This window comes from Gallus gallus, chromosome 14 (genome assembly GCF_016699485.2).
Source record: "Gallus gallus isolate bGalGal1 chromosome 14, bGalGal1.mat.broiler.GRCg7b, whole genome shotgun sequence".
In the NCBI taxonomy this organism is placed as follows: domain Eukaryota; kingdom Metazoa; phylum Chordata; class Aves; order Galliformes; family Phasianidae; genus Gallus; species Gallus gallus.
Window position 1 is genome coordinate 5,266,838 of NC_052545.1, and position 17,216 is coordinate 5,284,053.

Below are 17,216 nucleotides of genomic sequence, written 5' to 3' on the forward strand. Positions count from 1 at the left end.
GAATTAGAGGCCAACAATAGCAAAAGAATCTTGCTTGGATCTTAAAATAGATAGCTGCAGAGTAAAACAGCTCTTTGGTTGAGTAGGGATTTGTAGAGGAGAGGAGGGAGGGAAGGGGAACTTAGTTAAATGAAGTGCAGGTCTCTTACAATAAAAAATGACAATGAACTTCAAAACAGACACAGTTGGAAATAAAATGCATTAGAGGAGGAGAAAAAAGCTCTGTTGGCAGAGGAATCCTCAAACCACAGGAAAGCTGTCCCCTTCACACTGGTGTGATGGCTGAGCTTTGCTGACACAAAATGCTGATTTTTTTGGGAACAGGAGCTGAAAGTCTTTCAGATGTTAGAAATCCTCAGTGCACCACCCTCCCTACTTCTGTTCCTAAGTTAAAAGAATATGGTACTATTTTCTATTTCATATAAAGCTCACTGCCTAAGCCTGAATTCTTGGACCATTGTGATGGTTTGCGTTCAGGTTTACACCACGCTGTTATAGGTGCATGTAAAACAAGTATAAATACGATCTCATCTGGATAAATAACATTTACATGTGAAACGGAGACTGTTATGTAAAGGAATGATGGAGGCAAAACAGCATTCAGACTGCTGGTGTAAAACACACACATTACCCTGTGGCTTGGTGCCCCCTGGCTTAGCTCCCAGGAGACATTTGCAGGTTACCTGGCAGAACGTGCAACACTGAAAAAGCAAACACTAAGCCTGCAGCTCCACGAACAATAACTCAATGGAAGGTTAATATATGCAGCAAATGTACAGGCTATGTGATTTATACCAGAAGTTTGGAAAAAAGGACGTGGGGATATGTGAAGAAAAAAAGAAAGGCTATACTTAGAATCATTCATTTCAAACTCATCGAAGAAGAGAAACGTTGCTCTGCATGCATTAGCTTCGTTGTTATATCCATTAACAGAATGCTCTAAAACCCTGGACTAAAACATGGGACTGTTTTACAGTCTGAGAGTCAGTCAGAGCCGGGATAAGGAGAGAAAATATTTGGACCGTTGTTTTCTTAGCAAAAGATGGCTGTGCTTCACACGTTGACAGTTGGCTCTTACCTTTGGCTGGTTGTAGTGCTCCATCGACATAGTGATGACGTTGACTCCAATGATGAAGGTGATGAAGAGGTCGAGATAGTGGCTGGTGCAGAGGGTGTGAATGTATTTCCGTGCTGGAGAATAGTCAGCATAGTAAGGCCTGCGCTGGGCTTCTGCAGGAAAAGACAAAGATAGGCAATGCAATGAGTGCAGGCCCCGCTGCTTGCTTGGCAGCTGTCACAACCACACCGTCACCTTACACGCACACTGTGCAGGCAAAGTCCTTGGGAGAACTCATTGGAGCAACTGATTGGAGGCAAAGTGCCTCTACCCAGCAGTGAGGTCTTCAAGAACCGCAGTGGGGTTCTCAGGCTGAGCTAAACTCCTTGGGTCTGCAGAAGGGACCCCCAAGGCACTGACAACCAGGTCCTCTTCTCCCCAGGGTTCCCTGTTCTTACTGCTCTGCCTCAAGCTAGGGGACAACCTTCACGTAATGAGACTTTGTCACAAACCAGGAAGGGTGGCAAGCAGGATGGAAATGAGAACCAAAAAGCTCCAAATCCAGCAAAGCTTCAACTCTAGTTTAGAGAAAAGGCCCAGGGCAAGACTTATTGCTCGGGACTCCAACATATCTCTTCTCAACCAGTTGGTGAAATGTTAGGTGTAAGTAAGAGAAAAACATAACCTGAGCTCAACATCTGCACGAGAAGGCTTCTGGTGTGTCATTGAGGTCTACAGAACACACAGCGATGCCTGTGGCAAAGTGGAGCACATGCGTGAGGGTTACAGCACACAGGACAGCATCACCAGCAATGGAGCGGGGTGCTCAGCACTTCTCTCTACAGTGACCATCAGCACAAGCTCCTCTACAAATATAACAAGGGCATGATTGCATCTAGAAAACATTTAGGCTATGACCGCATTGATTTCACCTCTGCCTCTGGTCACGGCTCCTTTCCTCTCTTTGAAATAGGGAAACTTCTGCACATGACCGGTTCTGCAGGGCTGTTCCAAGGCGAGCGTTTGGACACTGCCCCATGACTGAATTCTATTTCCTGCATGCATCTCTGAAATTAGGCTGTGACCATGAGTTGGCTGAGGGCACTCTGATGGACTCTCTTTTTGAAGTTAAGAAATGTAAATATTCAAAGGGTGGACCCGAGGTCAAACTGAGCATTAGTGTAGGTTCTGCAAGTGGAAGAGACGTGTTAGGTCACACTGTGCCGGAGCAGGATTGTTCATAATAAAAAGGGCATTTTTGCAAATATTTCAGCAAATTCAGCTTTAAGTGTAATAACAGCTGGGGAAAAGGGTGTTGCTTCGCCTTAAAAGTAGGGAGGGAAATAAGGCTGAAAGCACTCAGTGCCCTCGTGAAGTTCGTAATTCACTCCTCTCGTCTCGCTAATATCTTTCAGATGGAGCGACTCTTGAAATGTGGTTGGTTTTGATTTTTTTATTGGTAGTGCGACTAATGCCAGATTAGAGTCCAAAATCTTAAAATAAATGGGATAAAAGGAAACGGAATCTGCTGCTCTCTTTCAACTACTCCATTTTTTATGACAGCTAAAAGTGGAGTGGAGGCATTCTGAAAACATTTCCTTCAGACTGAAGTCACACAGACTTATTTTGTTCTGCTGAAGGGTGTGGGAATACAAGGTGAAAGAAAACACAACTGGTTTTGAATCCATTTTCGTGCTGCTTATGTGCCTAAGTCCTACCGGCCATCTTGGACTGTCTATTGAGCTCAGCCCATCTGGTGTGTCTAAAAAGCAATAATAAAAATACAAAATACTACTGAAGTCTGTAAAATACGCTTTCGTGTGTATTCAGGATTCTGACACACTTTGTTTGTTGCTTTTTTTTCCTGTAAATGTCTTTTTGGAAATTGAAAAAACCAACTTCTGAGGAGGTCTGAGAATACCCTCCACAAAGTTTATATATAGTAAGGGTCTTCTTATTAAGGATTAACAATTAACTAACAGACCTCAGAAGAACACTAGCAACGGTGGGCAGGATCTGGACTGTATCTGAATACCCTGCTACCCCTGGTCATCTGGTTGCCCATGAAACTTGGGACAGTTTAGCTTCATCCAGGATGAAGGAGCTCTATGGAAACCCTTCTGGGTTAGTATGCTCTGTACGCCTGAAGCCAGATTAACAGATGAAAAAAACATCTCCTGGGGGTATACACACAAGGACAGTCTGCGATACAGTTGGCAATGCTTGGAAACACATGCAACAACACTCTCATATTCAGTGCAGTAACACATGCAATGTCCATTAGAGGAGATACTGCTCATGCGAGGCTAATGGTAGTGAGCAGGGCAGTGCAGGAAGGGCAGGGCAGCTTCTGCTCTTGGTGATGCTGGTATCAGGCTGGGGCAATCCCATAATGGCAAAGGGTTTGCAGGAGGGTGAAAGCAGTGAGAGATCAGTCAGTGTAGCTACACTGCAGCTCGGACCCCCCAGCAGTTTGGGTGGAAGTGCTCATTGCACACACCTGCAGCTACAGTCTGCTCAACCAGAGAGGTGGGCTCTGTGGAACCTGGACAGTGGGGACGTGGGCACCACAAACAGGGAACACTGAGTGCATCATTAATTAGAGCAGGCAGAATGCAACCTGTGCCTGGTTGCTCCACAGAAACAGCTTCTGTGATCAGACTCCAGCCAGCCCACTGGCAGACAAACATCAAATGCAGACAAGCATCCCTGCAGCTGCAGCTGATGGTTTGAGTTGGTGGAAACATGGGAGGGAAAGGGAACACCATCAAACACAGACAAAAGGAAAACCACAGTCCTGTCTCGCTCCCACTTCTGGATGATGGCTAATGCTTGCAACTCACCTCTCTGACGAGTATTTAAACTTCTTTGCTTGTGATTCTGCTGACATGAAAATTAATGAAGCACTGTCTCCTAGCTAAAAAGCATTTAGGTTGGCATTACAATTGCTAGCTAAAGCTCCTCCATTATTCTCCTCTGCATGAAACATTAGAAAGCCCTAATGGCTTTATAAGCATGCTTGGCACAGAGTAGCTCTATACCTGCAGCTGCCTGGAAAAATAAGCAAGATGGTTTGATAATTCCCTAGTTGGAAATATTAAACACTAAGATATGCAGCGCCTGAATTTTTAGTTACAGCTCAGATGTTTCTGCTGAATGCACGGCATTGAGATGGGCTAATTTAAATACCACTGTGTGCTGCCCATGATTGCTCATCCCTAGAGAGAGAGGCTTACAGTCAGTGCTCTGAAAGGTATCTATGTCGGGTCTTAAAACAAAACCAGCCCTTTGTTTCTACAAAGCCCAGATGCTCGGCTCTGTGTTGGGAGATGCCACAGTTGGAGTTTCCTGCCCCGTTTTTGGCACGCAGTGTCCCCCAGACCCACTTTCAGCCCTTGAAGCCCAGGGTACCACCTTGTGTTTGACCCGACCTCCCTCTGCTCAGCAGCTGCTGGCTTCACCAGATGCAGGTGGGTTGGGTTTGGCCCCGTGTGCCAAAGGCAGAGGAGATCAAACCAACCCACGTGACTTTAATCAAAGGCTTTAATCTGGGGAGGCTGCTTTCAGTCGGTGTCTTCTGAGAACTTCATTAAAAGGCTTAGGAGCAGCAGGATGATTCAATTACCGCACACTTATTTAAGTGGTAGATAGAGCTGATGGAGGCAGGGGCTGTGTCAGGAAAGTATTCTAGTTTATCTTTGCAAAAAAAAGTACTCCATGCAGTTTTATCTTTAAAAACACATCAAATGCGTTTCTATGGCATATTCAACCCCCTGGCAAACCCACTGCTTACTGCAGTGCTGGAGAGCTGTGGCACCTACTTTGCACATACACAGTGTCTGCGGTGCATGGGTTACAAAAGCACTCACAAAGAGGTGATGGGAGAGGAGGAGGGGACAGGAACTGATGAGTCCATGTCACCATGAGCACCCAGAGGGGCACTGTCAGGACACTGAGGATAGGGATAAGAAGAGGGGCAGCCAAGGCACCAAAAAATGGAGTGTGACATGTTATCCAGCCAAACCCATGCAGCAGATGCAAGTTTTGGCATGCCATGCTGCTCTCTCCTCTCAACGCTAGCCATGCTCAGCTGGGTCCAAACTCTGGACCCAGCCTGCACAGCCTTCAGTTCCTGCCTCGGGTCTGCTTGAATGGGGCGCTGACAAGCTGAGGTTTAAACCCTTTCCAGTCCTGAGTTGCAGCCTACTATGCCCAAATGGTGCATTCCTGCATGGCAGAACCTACAGGTGCCCAAAGATTTCCATACACAGAAACACACACGGGGTTGCCACACACAGAAGGCATCACGACAGAAAGGAGTAAGGACACAACGACAAGGTGGCACACAGATGGGCAACTCCAGATGGATGGATACTGCTGTTAACAGCCCTACTTCTTCCTTCCCCTATCATCTCTTCAGGTAAGAACAGCAGCTGAAGGAAAAACACGGCTTGCTGCTAGGCTGCCCATCGTGGCTTCCTGCCTCCTCTGCAGGACCACCAGTCTCCTGTGCACCATCCTGTCCCATGGGGACTGGGCTCTCTCCCACCCACTCCCCCATGCGGGTGAGAAGTGCAGAGGTGGGCAGTCTGCCCCTCATCACCGTGCAGCATCCCAAGCCAGCACGTGCACACCGACACTCCAGCAGACTCACGGCCACACATCACCAACCACACCTCACATCTTTCTGAGACTGCTGCTTTTTTTTTTCTTTTTTAAACAAATACAATCATTTTCTAAATTACCCGGGAGAAGAAAACCCCTCCCATTTAAATAAAAAAAAAAAACAACAAACATTCAAATCTAGGTAACAAACCTCCAATACGTGTATCTGATATCTGATCTTGCCCTGTTAACAACGCGAATTTGGATGCTGAGTTCTCCAGGCTGAACAGAGGCAGGTAGGAGACCTCAGAGCCAGATGATCGGACGTAACCTCCCGGAAGCCCTGCATGTGGCCAAATGTTTAGACTCTTGTTTGCTCTATTGGGCTTGATCCCTTTCCAGAAAGCTGTCCTCCTCCCCGTGTGCTCTCAATGAATTGTTGCAGCCTGTATCTCTGGAGTGCTTTGGTCTGCAGCACAAAACATCTCCTTGACTCCGTCCTATCTTTATCTAGCTGGCTAGAGGACAGTGTAACTGCGTCCATCACTTTGACAAGGACTGGCTCTTTTCAGTGCCTGAGCAGTGAGCCACTAATACGCTTGTAATAAGACTTACTTACTAATCAGGGACAACAATTGGCTGTGGTTAAGCTACCCCTCCTTACCTGTGCCTCAATCTATTTTCTCTAAGGATGCTTTATGTTCTTTGTCTGCATAGAAGTTAATTTTTTTTTTTTTTTTGCATATAACCTTTGAGTTTATTTGAGCTTCTTCTTGGGTCAGTACTCTGGGGCAGAAGAACTGCACATGCAGGAAGACTTCTCCTCTCCTGCAGGGAGCCTGAAACTGATTGCTTTTATCATGCTTGAAAGGCTGCCTTTAGGGCCTCCCCTTCTAACTCTAGTTGGAGCCTCAAACAAACTTAAAGAACAAGATGGGAAAAGGGAAATGAAATTGCATTTGAACTCCTCTAGATCTCCGAAGAGATTCAGAGGCTGTTTGTGACTGGCTAGTTTGACCAAGGTTTTATTTTAACCCACCTTCTTAACTCACAACTAGCTAACACAAAATGGGCTTGGCCTTCAGTCTGGTGTCAGGTCAGCCTGTCATTAAGGCCCTGAGGGTGCAGAAATTAGTGCTGAGGTCTCCTGTGCCTCTAATAAAGAGAAGCACAAGAGCAGGAGTGGAGCTGCAAGGGATAGAGCTGCCTGCCTTCTGATTCAAGTGTGTGGATGAATGGAGGAAATTGGCTAGGGGTGAGGTTTCTGCCAGCAAAACCTCTGATTGCTATGTCTTTACAGCCAGACAAAAGACTATTCAATCTAAATACAATATCCCTGCCTAGAACGAATACCTATGGGTTGACGTTTGGGAGACAACTAGCCATTTGATCACAACGAGATATTATATCCTTACAAGAGAATTCACATAGCAGCACAGTGCTGGGCAAAGAGCCTTCTCTGGCAAGCAGGGCCAGAAGCACTACAGCCTTATCCCTGATCACAGTGGCCACGTTTCCTCGCTTACTTCTGCAAAATGCTTGCCAGCATCTAACACAGGCTATCCCTGTTTGCTAGAACTGCCTGGGAAGTCACTGTGGCAGGTTTCCTGGTGGTCTCCCTGGGAATACCCTCCAGGTGCTATAGGTTTATCCCTGGTGAAGCCTGCCAAGGAGAAGTGGAGGTGAGAATTAATACATGAGAAACCCTGGGAAGGTTTGAGTGAGGAAAGGAGCACATGCTCCAGGGTTTCTCTGGTCTGGTCTGATCACCCCTACTGAATCCACTAGGAATCAGATTTCAGCTCAAGATTTTCTGCTGCACCCTAATGGTCCTGCATTTGGCCAATATTTGCACATAAACTGTTTGCACAACAAACGGAGTGCCAGCACGTAGCACTGAAGGACTTCCCCCAGCCTGTGATGGGGCAAGCATCTCTTGTAATGGACATCTTCCCAAGAAGGCTTTTCTGGACAGCCCCAACTCAGGGCTGTTGTTATGTTCATGCCCTCATGCATCATGGTTGTAGCATGCGGGGCCATGCGCTAGGACGCTAAAAAGCATCACAACTACTTGGGCTAAGAAAAGAATTGGTAAATCAAACCATCACCATCATCAGATGCAAGTGGCACATTAAGCCTCAGGGATACCCTCAGGACTGGCCTTCACATGCACAGCAAGCATTGCAGCTGTTTACTCACTGCATCCCTCAGGCACACCACGAGCTTCTGCTTGGTGCTTGGGAGCGTTAGGGACACCTTTGCCTTGCAGAGCGTGCCAGTTCCTGCTACAGGACTCTGCTTGGAGGAGGATTTGCTCCCCAGCCAAGTAAACAGGTAATGCTTTACATCAGGCTTGTAGAGGACAATTCCAGGGTGTTGGCAACCTGAGACTTAAGGTACCGCCAACCAAGTAACGAAGCAAAACAGCCTCTTGGAATCCCATGGAAACAAAACCAAAGAGAAATGAAAAGTCTTGCTTTGGGAGCAGGCAGGGCTCAGAAAGAGTTTGGTTTGTAACGCAGTCTACCGACCAGACAGGTACATCTCCTTACTCCTGCGCTTTTTCTCCAGGCGTCTCAGACGCTTCTCCTCCCGACGCCGGGCCTCCTCTGCCTCCTGGTGCTGCCGGCACTTGTGAAAGTTCTCCACCACCACCCCCACGAACATGTTGAGCACGAAGAAGCTGACGATGAGCAGGAAGGAGATGAAGTAGAGAAGCATCCAAGGGTTATGGTTCTGGATGGGCTGGTGAGGTGGAGAAGAAAAAAATGAGAGAGAGGAGAAGCGACGTGGATGAGATGTGTGGAAGTCGGCATATTTGGCACCACGCAGCTAACAGACAGCACAGTGTGTGGGCAGGAGGAGAGTGCTGGGAGGACCTACATTTTTCCTCTTATTCATTTTCTACTGACTGGAATTGTAATTTCTTTTTGTAAAACCTGCCCTAGTCTCCATAACTTGGCTTATGGAATTTATTTACTTTGGCACTTGTTTCAAATAGCTTAAAATAAACCTCAGTGCATCTGTATCATCCCACCTGGGTGAATTTTTTTAGGTAAAGACAGGTTTCAGTTTATTTTTTTGAGAGAAGTGCTCACTGTTAATGTTTCTTGCTTGTTACGGGACCTTCTGAAGCAGGAGAAAACTGAACACAAAGAGTTTCTGTAGTTACAATCAGGTGCTACTCATTGAAGACTCTTGACTAACCTTTGCTGATGTCTCACATCACAGACACTCAAGACTTCTTTCATGACATCTCTGGTTGTCTCCCCATCTCATGCTTGTCTGCTCATATTGCTCATCAGGTCTTCCATGGAGCCACAGTGCAATAGCACACATGGGACAACTCAAGGACTATCATTGTAATTAAAATCCCCATCAGTGCTTGGCTGTACACTACAAGGGGTGCAGCCACTATAAGAGCCGTTCAGTGGAGGGCAGAAACCCTCAGCAGTCTGATATGGACCTCAAGTAGGTCCCATAACTCTGCTCCTCCCTGGCACTTGATCCTATGATTCTATCATGATTCTATGAAAATGAAGATTGGCTGGGTATATCACTGATGCTTGATGAAGTAAGAGATACAAATGTATGCAGCTGATGGAACTTCAAAAACCAGCCACCCAAGTATGGAATTTCTGACGGCAGCACTTTTAATCTCTCAGTACGTTACCTGTTGGTCAATACCCACAGCATCCAGACCATCGTACATGATGTTCACCCAGCCATCTTTGGAGGAAAGGACAAACAAGGACATGAGGGCCTGTAAGAAGAAAAGAAGGGAAGACTGCTTTAGCATTTTAGCCCCAAAGGAGGAAACCAGTAACAGGCAATGCTCAACAAAACAATCCACAGCTCCTAACACATGATCTGGCCTGGAGTTGGTGGAGAACTGCAACATATTGTGGTTTGATTTTACCTGTTTGCATGTCTGGCTTAAAAGTGAGCAAACCGGTAACACTACTTTTCCCTCACATATAGATTGATGTTTTGCTCAGCCACATCAGGCTGCCCAGTTGCTTAAGCATGATTAAAAATCGATGTCAGGCTGGCCAAATGTCATGAGGTTTTATAAAGTAATTGTAATCCCCAGTTTCTACTATGGGCCCTCCAGCCAGTATAGAAGACCTTATTGGTTTTCCATTTGTAAATCTAACATCTGGAAGCCAAAAGATTAAAAGTGACAGTTGAGATCCATACAAAAGGGACTGCATGCAAGAACAGCTCTTCTAAGACAAAACTCTCTTATTAAAGAGGAATTGTATAAAGCCTGATTGCAAAACATCAACAAATGACCTGATTCATTCCTACCCAAAGTCAGGTTTGTTTCTGATTGATGATATCTATGCTGCTCTTGGAAGCTTCCTCTGATAGACGTTTTACACCTTTCTCAAAAACACATTTTAAATGCTCACTTACTAAAAACTGGTACAAAAAATCCCCCCATGAAGACTTTACCTGTCCCAAATTGTCAAAATTGTACTTCCGCCGAACCCATCTGTAGTGTGCATTGGTGCAGTCAGTCTTCGTTGTGATGTTTTTCACATCGGGACCGTCACAGTAGTAGAATTTGCCTTTAAAAAGCTGTATTGGAGAAGCCAGAAAGAAAGAAAAGGAACAAAAAAAGGAGCAGCTATGGAAAACCCGTCCCCCTGATTTATCTTTCTGTCCCCTGGTAGAGCTTTTTGCCAAGTTCAAATTCCTTCCCTCCCAGCTCAGATACCTGTCTTAACACACACAGCAGGAAACTAACTCGGGTGAAAATTCAGGTCTGGAGACAGAGTTGCATCTTGCCTCAGACACAACAGAAGGAAGGAGATCCTTCAGACCTGCTCTGTTTTTATGGGGGGATAGGAACCTCCCCTCTGGAGGAAGAGCTATCCTATAAATCCCAGCACACAGAGCCAGGTAGGATAGCTGGATCTGTTTTTTCCTTCCCCTAGCCAGGGAGGTCTTGTCTTCTAATCTTGTGCACCTTCTAATGAACAGATGTCAACCCCAGCCCTGAGCACTCCTTTTAGGGTCTGACTTTTCTTTCCTAACAACTAACTGAAATCTTCTGCTGGAGAGATTTAAACTCATTACTTCCATCTTAACCCCAGGTGACAAAAGCTTTTTGGCAGCAGCTGCTTACAGATGGCAGTGATGAGGGAAATACTCTACCTGCACCCCTAAAATCCCAAAGATAATGAAGAAAGCACAGCAGATGAGAACAATATTCCCAATAGGCCTCAAGGAGGAGATCAAGGTTTCCACCACCAGCTTCAGACCTGGGGCTCTGCTGATGACTCTGAAAAAACAGCAAAACAATAAAGCCTTTTTTCTTTTTTTTTTAAATGCATCATGCATTTCATATTATTGTATGTTTATTTTTTCCTCTCCTTCTTGGGCTGCAGTGAAGCTATCACAGCCCCTCTCTATCTGCAGGCAGCATTCAGAGATGATTACTGAAGTTAGGCAACCAGAACATCCACAGTTACGTTAGATGGAATTAAAAAGTGTAAGACACTGTGTTGGGCAACCACTTTCTAGTAACAGAGAGGAGGAAATACTCTCTACTGGCAAGATATCATGGAGGTTCCCACTAGAGCTTGGTCCAGAGGGCTGGGCCCCCTGAGGCCTCTGTGATCAGAGCAGAGGGACACAAAGCAATGCCCACCTTGCCACCACTGGGATTAGCAGAACACTCAAAGGCAAGGTCGAAGAGTGCTGCTGCCCTGCTGGCCCAGGCCTTGTGACAGCATCTCAAAAACAGTCACTTTGATTTGAATTTCGGTTCGTGTAGTAATTAGTTCCTGAGAGGACTCTTCACCAACAGGGACTTGTGATCAACAGCTCCACAGCCAAAGGGTCATCCCATTAAAGAGCAGCCTGGCTTGCTTGCTGTGAGGTGGTGAGAGGCCAGGCATGCCCTGAGCACGGCCTGGAGCATATATTGTGGAGAGCAGGCATTTTCCTTTCCTGTTTAATGCCTGGAGAATGGCTCTCCCATAGGTGTCTAAAAAATGTGTTTGCACACAGAGGTGTAAGCAGCCTGAGCAAGCTTTTCTGGGCAGGCGGGTGTATCGACTGAAGAACACCAAGGCTTTTTTTAGGAGGGGCCTGCAGAGCCCTTGCAGGGTAACGAGGCTTTCATACCTGCCAGACGGAGAAAACATCAGAAGCGTATGCTGCGGGGACAGAGAGTTTCAATATGGTCTTGTTGGGCCGCACATAAAGTGGCTGTCTGAACTGCACCTACAAAGCATTAGGAATGGTTCCTGGAGGAATCCTAGAAGCTGTAAGAAGTGAAGCCACCATCAGGCGTGATGGATTCCTCTCTATTAATAGGATCTGGCCTAGTTATTCTCCAAGACCAATTCTTTTTTCCCCCTTACGTTTGCTTATGAGTTGCCTGCGCCCTGATTTCTGTCCTTAGTTACTTATGTCATACAGGTGTTCAGAAACCAAGCCAAGCCAAGCCACAGTTTGTCCAGGGTGACCAGAGCAGCCAGCACTGCAAGGGGACATCACTGCCACCAACAGAACAGAGTGCGGGAGCAAGAGAGGAGGCAAACACTTATGAAGCTATTTGTCACCGAGGAAATACAGAGCAGCAGACAAACAGCTCTTTGCACCGTCAGTCATGGGCCTAAACAAGATTGCCTCTTTCTAATGTTCACATAAGCAAGCAGCAAGCAGCTTTTCATGAGATGGCCTACAGGCCTCTGGAGGTGCCTATCTTACTGCCACTGAAATTTCATGACAAAAGCCTCGTGTTTCTTTCTTGCTGAGCAGGATGGAAATAGAACAGGAGCCATGAGCTGATAAAAATCCCCCAAGCATTAACACTCTCTGTTATTGCATCACTGTAAACAAAATACGAATTCTCTTGATTTCTTTCCTCAAATAATGAAAGCATCTCTCGCTCGTATTCCTAGCTGAGAGCTAGATTGTTTTGCAGTGATGTTAGATATGCAGGCACAGGAGAGGAGATATAGACGCCTGAGCTTATCAAATTATCATCAGCACCTGTTCAATTGCAAATTCTCTCCCAGCCAATGCTACCTCCTTGCTTGGGAATGGCTGTGAGGTTGCACAGTTTAACAAGGAGCCAGACTGATTTGTAAAACGGTGATAAAACTGCAGGCTGGAGGAGGCATTCAGTGCACTAACTGCCTGAGTATGATAACACCACTCGCTCCAAACTCTATCCGCTCTTCTCCACACTGGAGAAGACAAGTTATAATTAGAACTAATTTCACTCTTCTCAAATGGTTTCACAAGATAAGAGCTCCCCAAAGATGATACCACGTTTGAGCTTTTCGTGTCATTAAGCAATGCCTCGACGGATCATGCACGTTTTTCCCAATGTCCTGATTTATGAACGCAAAACAAACTCTATCCAGGAACACACCGGAGAGGTCTCAAGGTCCGCAGCAGTCTCAAAACGCGAAGGACACCCAGGATCTTTGCTCCTCCTGCTGATGCCATGGAGACAATAATGTCTATGATAGATACGAAGACCAGGACTCCATCCAGGACGTTCCAGCTGCTCTGTAGATAGGTGTTCTCCCCAGAGAAAAAGCCAAGAGCCACTACCTACAGCCAGGAGAGGAGGGACATTTAAAACTGCAACTGCATCATAACTGCGTCAGGTTTTCAGCCTCTGTCAGGCCTCGCTATGTGTCATGGGGTGGAGACGTAATTACCTTAACCATCATCTCAGCCACAAAGATTGCAGTGAAGATGTAATTAGAAACACTCAGGAATATCCTCTCCTGTAAAACATAAAGCAGCAAAAAGCAGCATGTTATTTAAAGAGGAGAGGAAACAAACTTCTTCTGTCTTTCAGGGCCTTGCACTGACAAGATTAAGATGTTCATGTGAGATCAAGGAATAAAATGACTCACGGTGCTGTGCGGATCTATGTCTGGTCGCTCCAGTGCTATTGTAATGCAGTTGAGAAATATGAAGACCAGTACCACATGATCAAACATTTTGTGGGCAATGACCTTCTGGCACATCACTCTGAACCTGGAGGAATGGAGGAAAGGAAAATGTCCTTCAGAGGTTTGGGTTGGCAAGAGACTTCCACCTGAAGGGCATGTCCTTGAGAGCCACCAGCAGCTGTGCCACCAGCATCAGCCCCCGTGGTGAACTAGGCTCCCTCCAGAAGCACAAGTTTCTACCATTATCAGAAATAAACAGAGAGTAAACAGATGTAATAATGGCTACTATAAATGGTGGTTAAACCATTCTTGACACGGTGGGCTGGGATTTCTTACCGATTCTGTGGGGAAAACAAGTAGAGGGACCAATCCTCGTGACTCTTGCACCACTCTGGTTTGTAGGGCTCCAGGACTTTACGAATCCGGTAGCAGTAACTCTGGATAGAAAAGAAGAAACACCTTTTCTTCCTCTTTTGTTTTCCTGCCTCTTCAGCTTCCACAGTCCTTCTGTGAAAGGGAGCAGTACCTGGCATTTCAGAGCGCCTGAAGGTAGTCCCAGCACTGGGGCAGAGCTAAGGCAGGCATAGGGAGGGGCTGCCATATTTTTCCAGTGAAATAGGGAGGAAAAGAGGGGAAGAAAGGGACTGCTTTACAGTGTGATACAAACACGACAAATCAAGGCTTCTAGGAGTGTGTCATTTTGAGATCCAAAGTTGTGTCAGAACCAAAAAGGCCTCAAAGAATCACAAAGTTAAATAGTGTAGAGAACACTCTTTCTGGACTTCCAAGCCTTCAAGATATCAAACAGCTCCTGAGAGCAAAGACATGAGTTCTGTGATCTACAGCTCATTTTTGGAGGCTTCCTGACCAAGAAGACAATAGCAGCCAGACAAAAAAACAGGTAAATGCCAGCACATTCTGGTAGAGACCACTGCAATGTAACAGCCCGCACCATTAGTGTGAAAACCTTTTGGGAAACAGAGGCCATAGATTGGTTTTGTCTACACCAGCCATCAGGCCCCAACACATCTGAGCCCGAGCTGGATTTTTAATCAGCCTTCTTGGAGCGCAGGCTGATTAAAAGTGGCTGATTAAGCAGCCACTTAATGCATGAGTACCCAATTTTCCCCTCAGCTTACATCCTCCATGTCATCCTCATAGTCCACGGCCTCTTCCTTGTGGCCATCGATGTGCAGGAAGAACTCGCTGGGGACGTGCACCATCTTGCCGTTGCAGTCTTGGTACTCAGCAGGCAGAACAGCCATGGGGCTGATACTGAGCGAATGGCGCATGGGGGGCAGCTGCAGCAGCTCGGGCAGGTCTAGGGAGCTGCGGTAATCCAAGGACTCTGCCCGGCGGTGCAGTGAGGGCCTGCTGACCGTGCTGGACTTGGCGTCATCGGAGTCATCGTCTGTGCTGCCTTTCCCCTCCCCGGAGAGCAAAGACTCTCTTTCACCAGATTGGTTCTTCTTCTTGAGGCTCGGGGCTCTGCCCAGGCTGTTCCAGCTTGAGCGGCGGCTTCCCCAGTTGCTGTTGGTACCCCAGTTGGCACAAGGGGAACTGCGGAGGCTAGACTGAGAGAGGAGAAAGACATTTGAGGGTTTGTTTGCAGGAAGAAGTAAAGGGTATGGCATTTTCTCCAGACTGGAAGATCTTTCTTGTTGCAAAGCATGTCTTCCCCTTCCAGCTTTCCTTACTGCTTCAACTTCATCACACCAATGTCTTTAGACGGGAGCCAAGCACCCACTGTGAAGGCACTCCTTGAACTAAACCCATAGCACAGCTACCAAACCTCTGTGCTGCATCACATCCTATTGTCCTGGTAATGCCAGTTGTGCATAAGAACTGAACCCAAAGATGCTAACTGCCAAAGCAGCATTTTCTTTCCTCACATACAAGTGGTTTCAGCACACAACCTCCCTGGCTTCCAGAAGGGTGCTGGGACCCAATCACCCAAGTGTCACTTAAAAACTGTGCCCAAATTTGCATTGTTTTCTCTTCAATTTGCTGCATAAGGAGGTAGAATGAATGTCTTTCTCACAGTGAATTCCTGGCTGTGAGCAGTGGGTTAGTGCCATTTGGTTGGCAGGTGATTGCTACACTAAAAACACTTAAGGTCAGCACAGGAAGACTAGAAGGAAAACTCCTTCTCCCTTCATGGCTACCTCCCAGCACAGAAACGAGGCAAACTGCCTTTCTCCTCCTGTTCCTCAGTGTTGGCCATCTCTCCTTTGACTGCTTCATCTTCCTTTGGCTGTTGGCACTGACGTGTTCTCAGAGAAAGGATTCAAACCATGAACAACCCTCTCCAGCTACTCACAATCCCATGAAACCCCAAGGCAAACAGCAGTCATCTCTATTTTCTTTTCAAAAGCATTACCTTGACTAAGCAGCTTACCAAAGGGATAGTGACTGTATCTGTATAAAGCGCCTTCACAGTCTGCTGCCTTGATTTGAACATGATATTGCAGCTACACAGCAGAGGAATAGGACAGATAAACAGCAGCAGAAATCCACTTTGTCTATTAATTCTGCTCCCTCTGTTTTCACAGAGCTGCCCTCCTGCTCCCTGGTTGCAGGCAAAATACAATCAGTTGCCACACCAGCCAGCTCCAGCCTGATCTCTGCTCCGTGAGCTGTGCCCAGTGGCAGTCAGTCTGCTCACATTTTGCTTTCTCTACTTCCCCTCCAACAGGGCTGCCATACGGTAAAGGGGTCTCAGCTGCTGGGGTCAAATGCTTCATTTCCTGCAGATTCCAGCTCCAGCCCTAAAACACTGATCTCATTCTGCTCCACGGGAACACTTGACACCGAGACAGCATAGCATGCCCCATGGATTTGGCAGAAGGTGCCTGCTTCTCCTCAGAGCAGTTTGCTAGGCTAGCTGCATGAACCTGTGACCTATTTCACATTGCTGCTCTCCAGGGAGCAGGCTTGGCATGGACTTCTGATCAGATGTTGGGCAGGAAAACACTGAATCCCAGCGCATCCCTCTCTGCCCACTTCACACACTCACTGTCCTGTCACAGTGTACCACACCCACTCATTTCTCCCTCTGGAATTTGTTCTCCTGCCTTTCCGTGTACTTCCCATCCCTCCGCCTTCTCCATTTCACAGCAGTGTACACACAGTGAGGAACACAGCAGCTGGCCCTGCTGAGCTGTGGCAGCACCAGAAGTACCAGCAAACCAGAATCACTGTACAGCACTTCATGCGTGCCACACCTGTGCTGCTTTCAGGCACTTGAGAGAGAGCTGTGAGCCTTGAAAACCTACCGAGGACTTCTGATCGTAGGTCAGGGGATCTAGAGAAGCATTACTCCCTCTCCTCGAGTCCACAAAGGTGTGCACTGAATCCATGTGCGGGGAACACTTCGGTGTGGGCATCGGAGTGGCAGCGGTGCGCATGATTATAGGGGGTGGCATGCTGCCCCTGCCCTCCAGGTGCCCATTCGGGGTGACAGCAAGTGAGTACATCTTCATCTCTGGAGAGAAGGGGAGAGAGAACACATGGTGGATGTTCAGCCAGGGAGACAGCAATCACCCATCAAAACAGACATTGCTCCTCGGGTCTTTCAGGAATTCTGCCAGTTGTGGGGAATACTGGGATTGACTGCCCACGTT

The 17,216-nt window shown here is 46.9% G+C and overlaps 1 protein-coding gene across 2 annotated transcripts in view; it reads right to left on the bottom strand.

Moving 5' to 3' along the window:
• CACNA1H (calcium voltage-gated channel subunit alpha1 H) overlaps positions 1-17,216 on the bottom strand; it is a 201,603-nt gene that overhangs the window by 24,254 nt on the left and 160,133 nt on the right. Inside the window, exons 16-26 of one of the 2 annotated variants that reach the window (XM_040647566.2) lie at positions 16,869-17,077; positions 14,733-15,167; positions 13,930-14,030; positions 13,555-13,678; positions 13,354-13,422; positions 13,059-13,243; positions 10,826-10,952; positions 10,121-10,246; positions 9,336-9,425; positions 8,215-8,407; positions 1,079-1,230 (exon numbers count right to left, since the gene is read on the bottom strand). In XM_040647566.2, the coding sequence (XP_040503500.1) occupies positions 1,079-1,230; positions 8,215-8,407; positions 9,336-9,425; positions 10,121-10,246; positions 10,826-10,952; positions 13,059-13,243; positions 13,354-13,422; positions 13,555-13,678; positions 13,930-14,030; positions 14,733-15,167; positions 16,869-17,077 (1,811 nt within the window). Of the gene's footprint in view, positions 1-1,078; positions 1,231-8,193; positions 8,408-9,335; positions 9,426-10,120; positions 10,247-10,825; positions 10,953-13,058; positions 13,244-13,353; positions 13,423-13,554; positions 13,679-13,929; positions 14,031-14,732; positions 15,168-16,868; positions 17,078-17,216 lie in introns of both variants that reach the window. The other variant, XM_015294424.4, reaches the window with a different exon arrangement.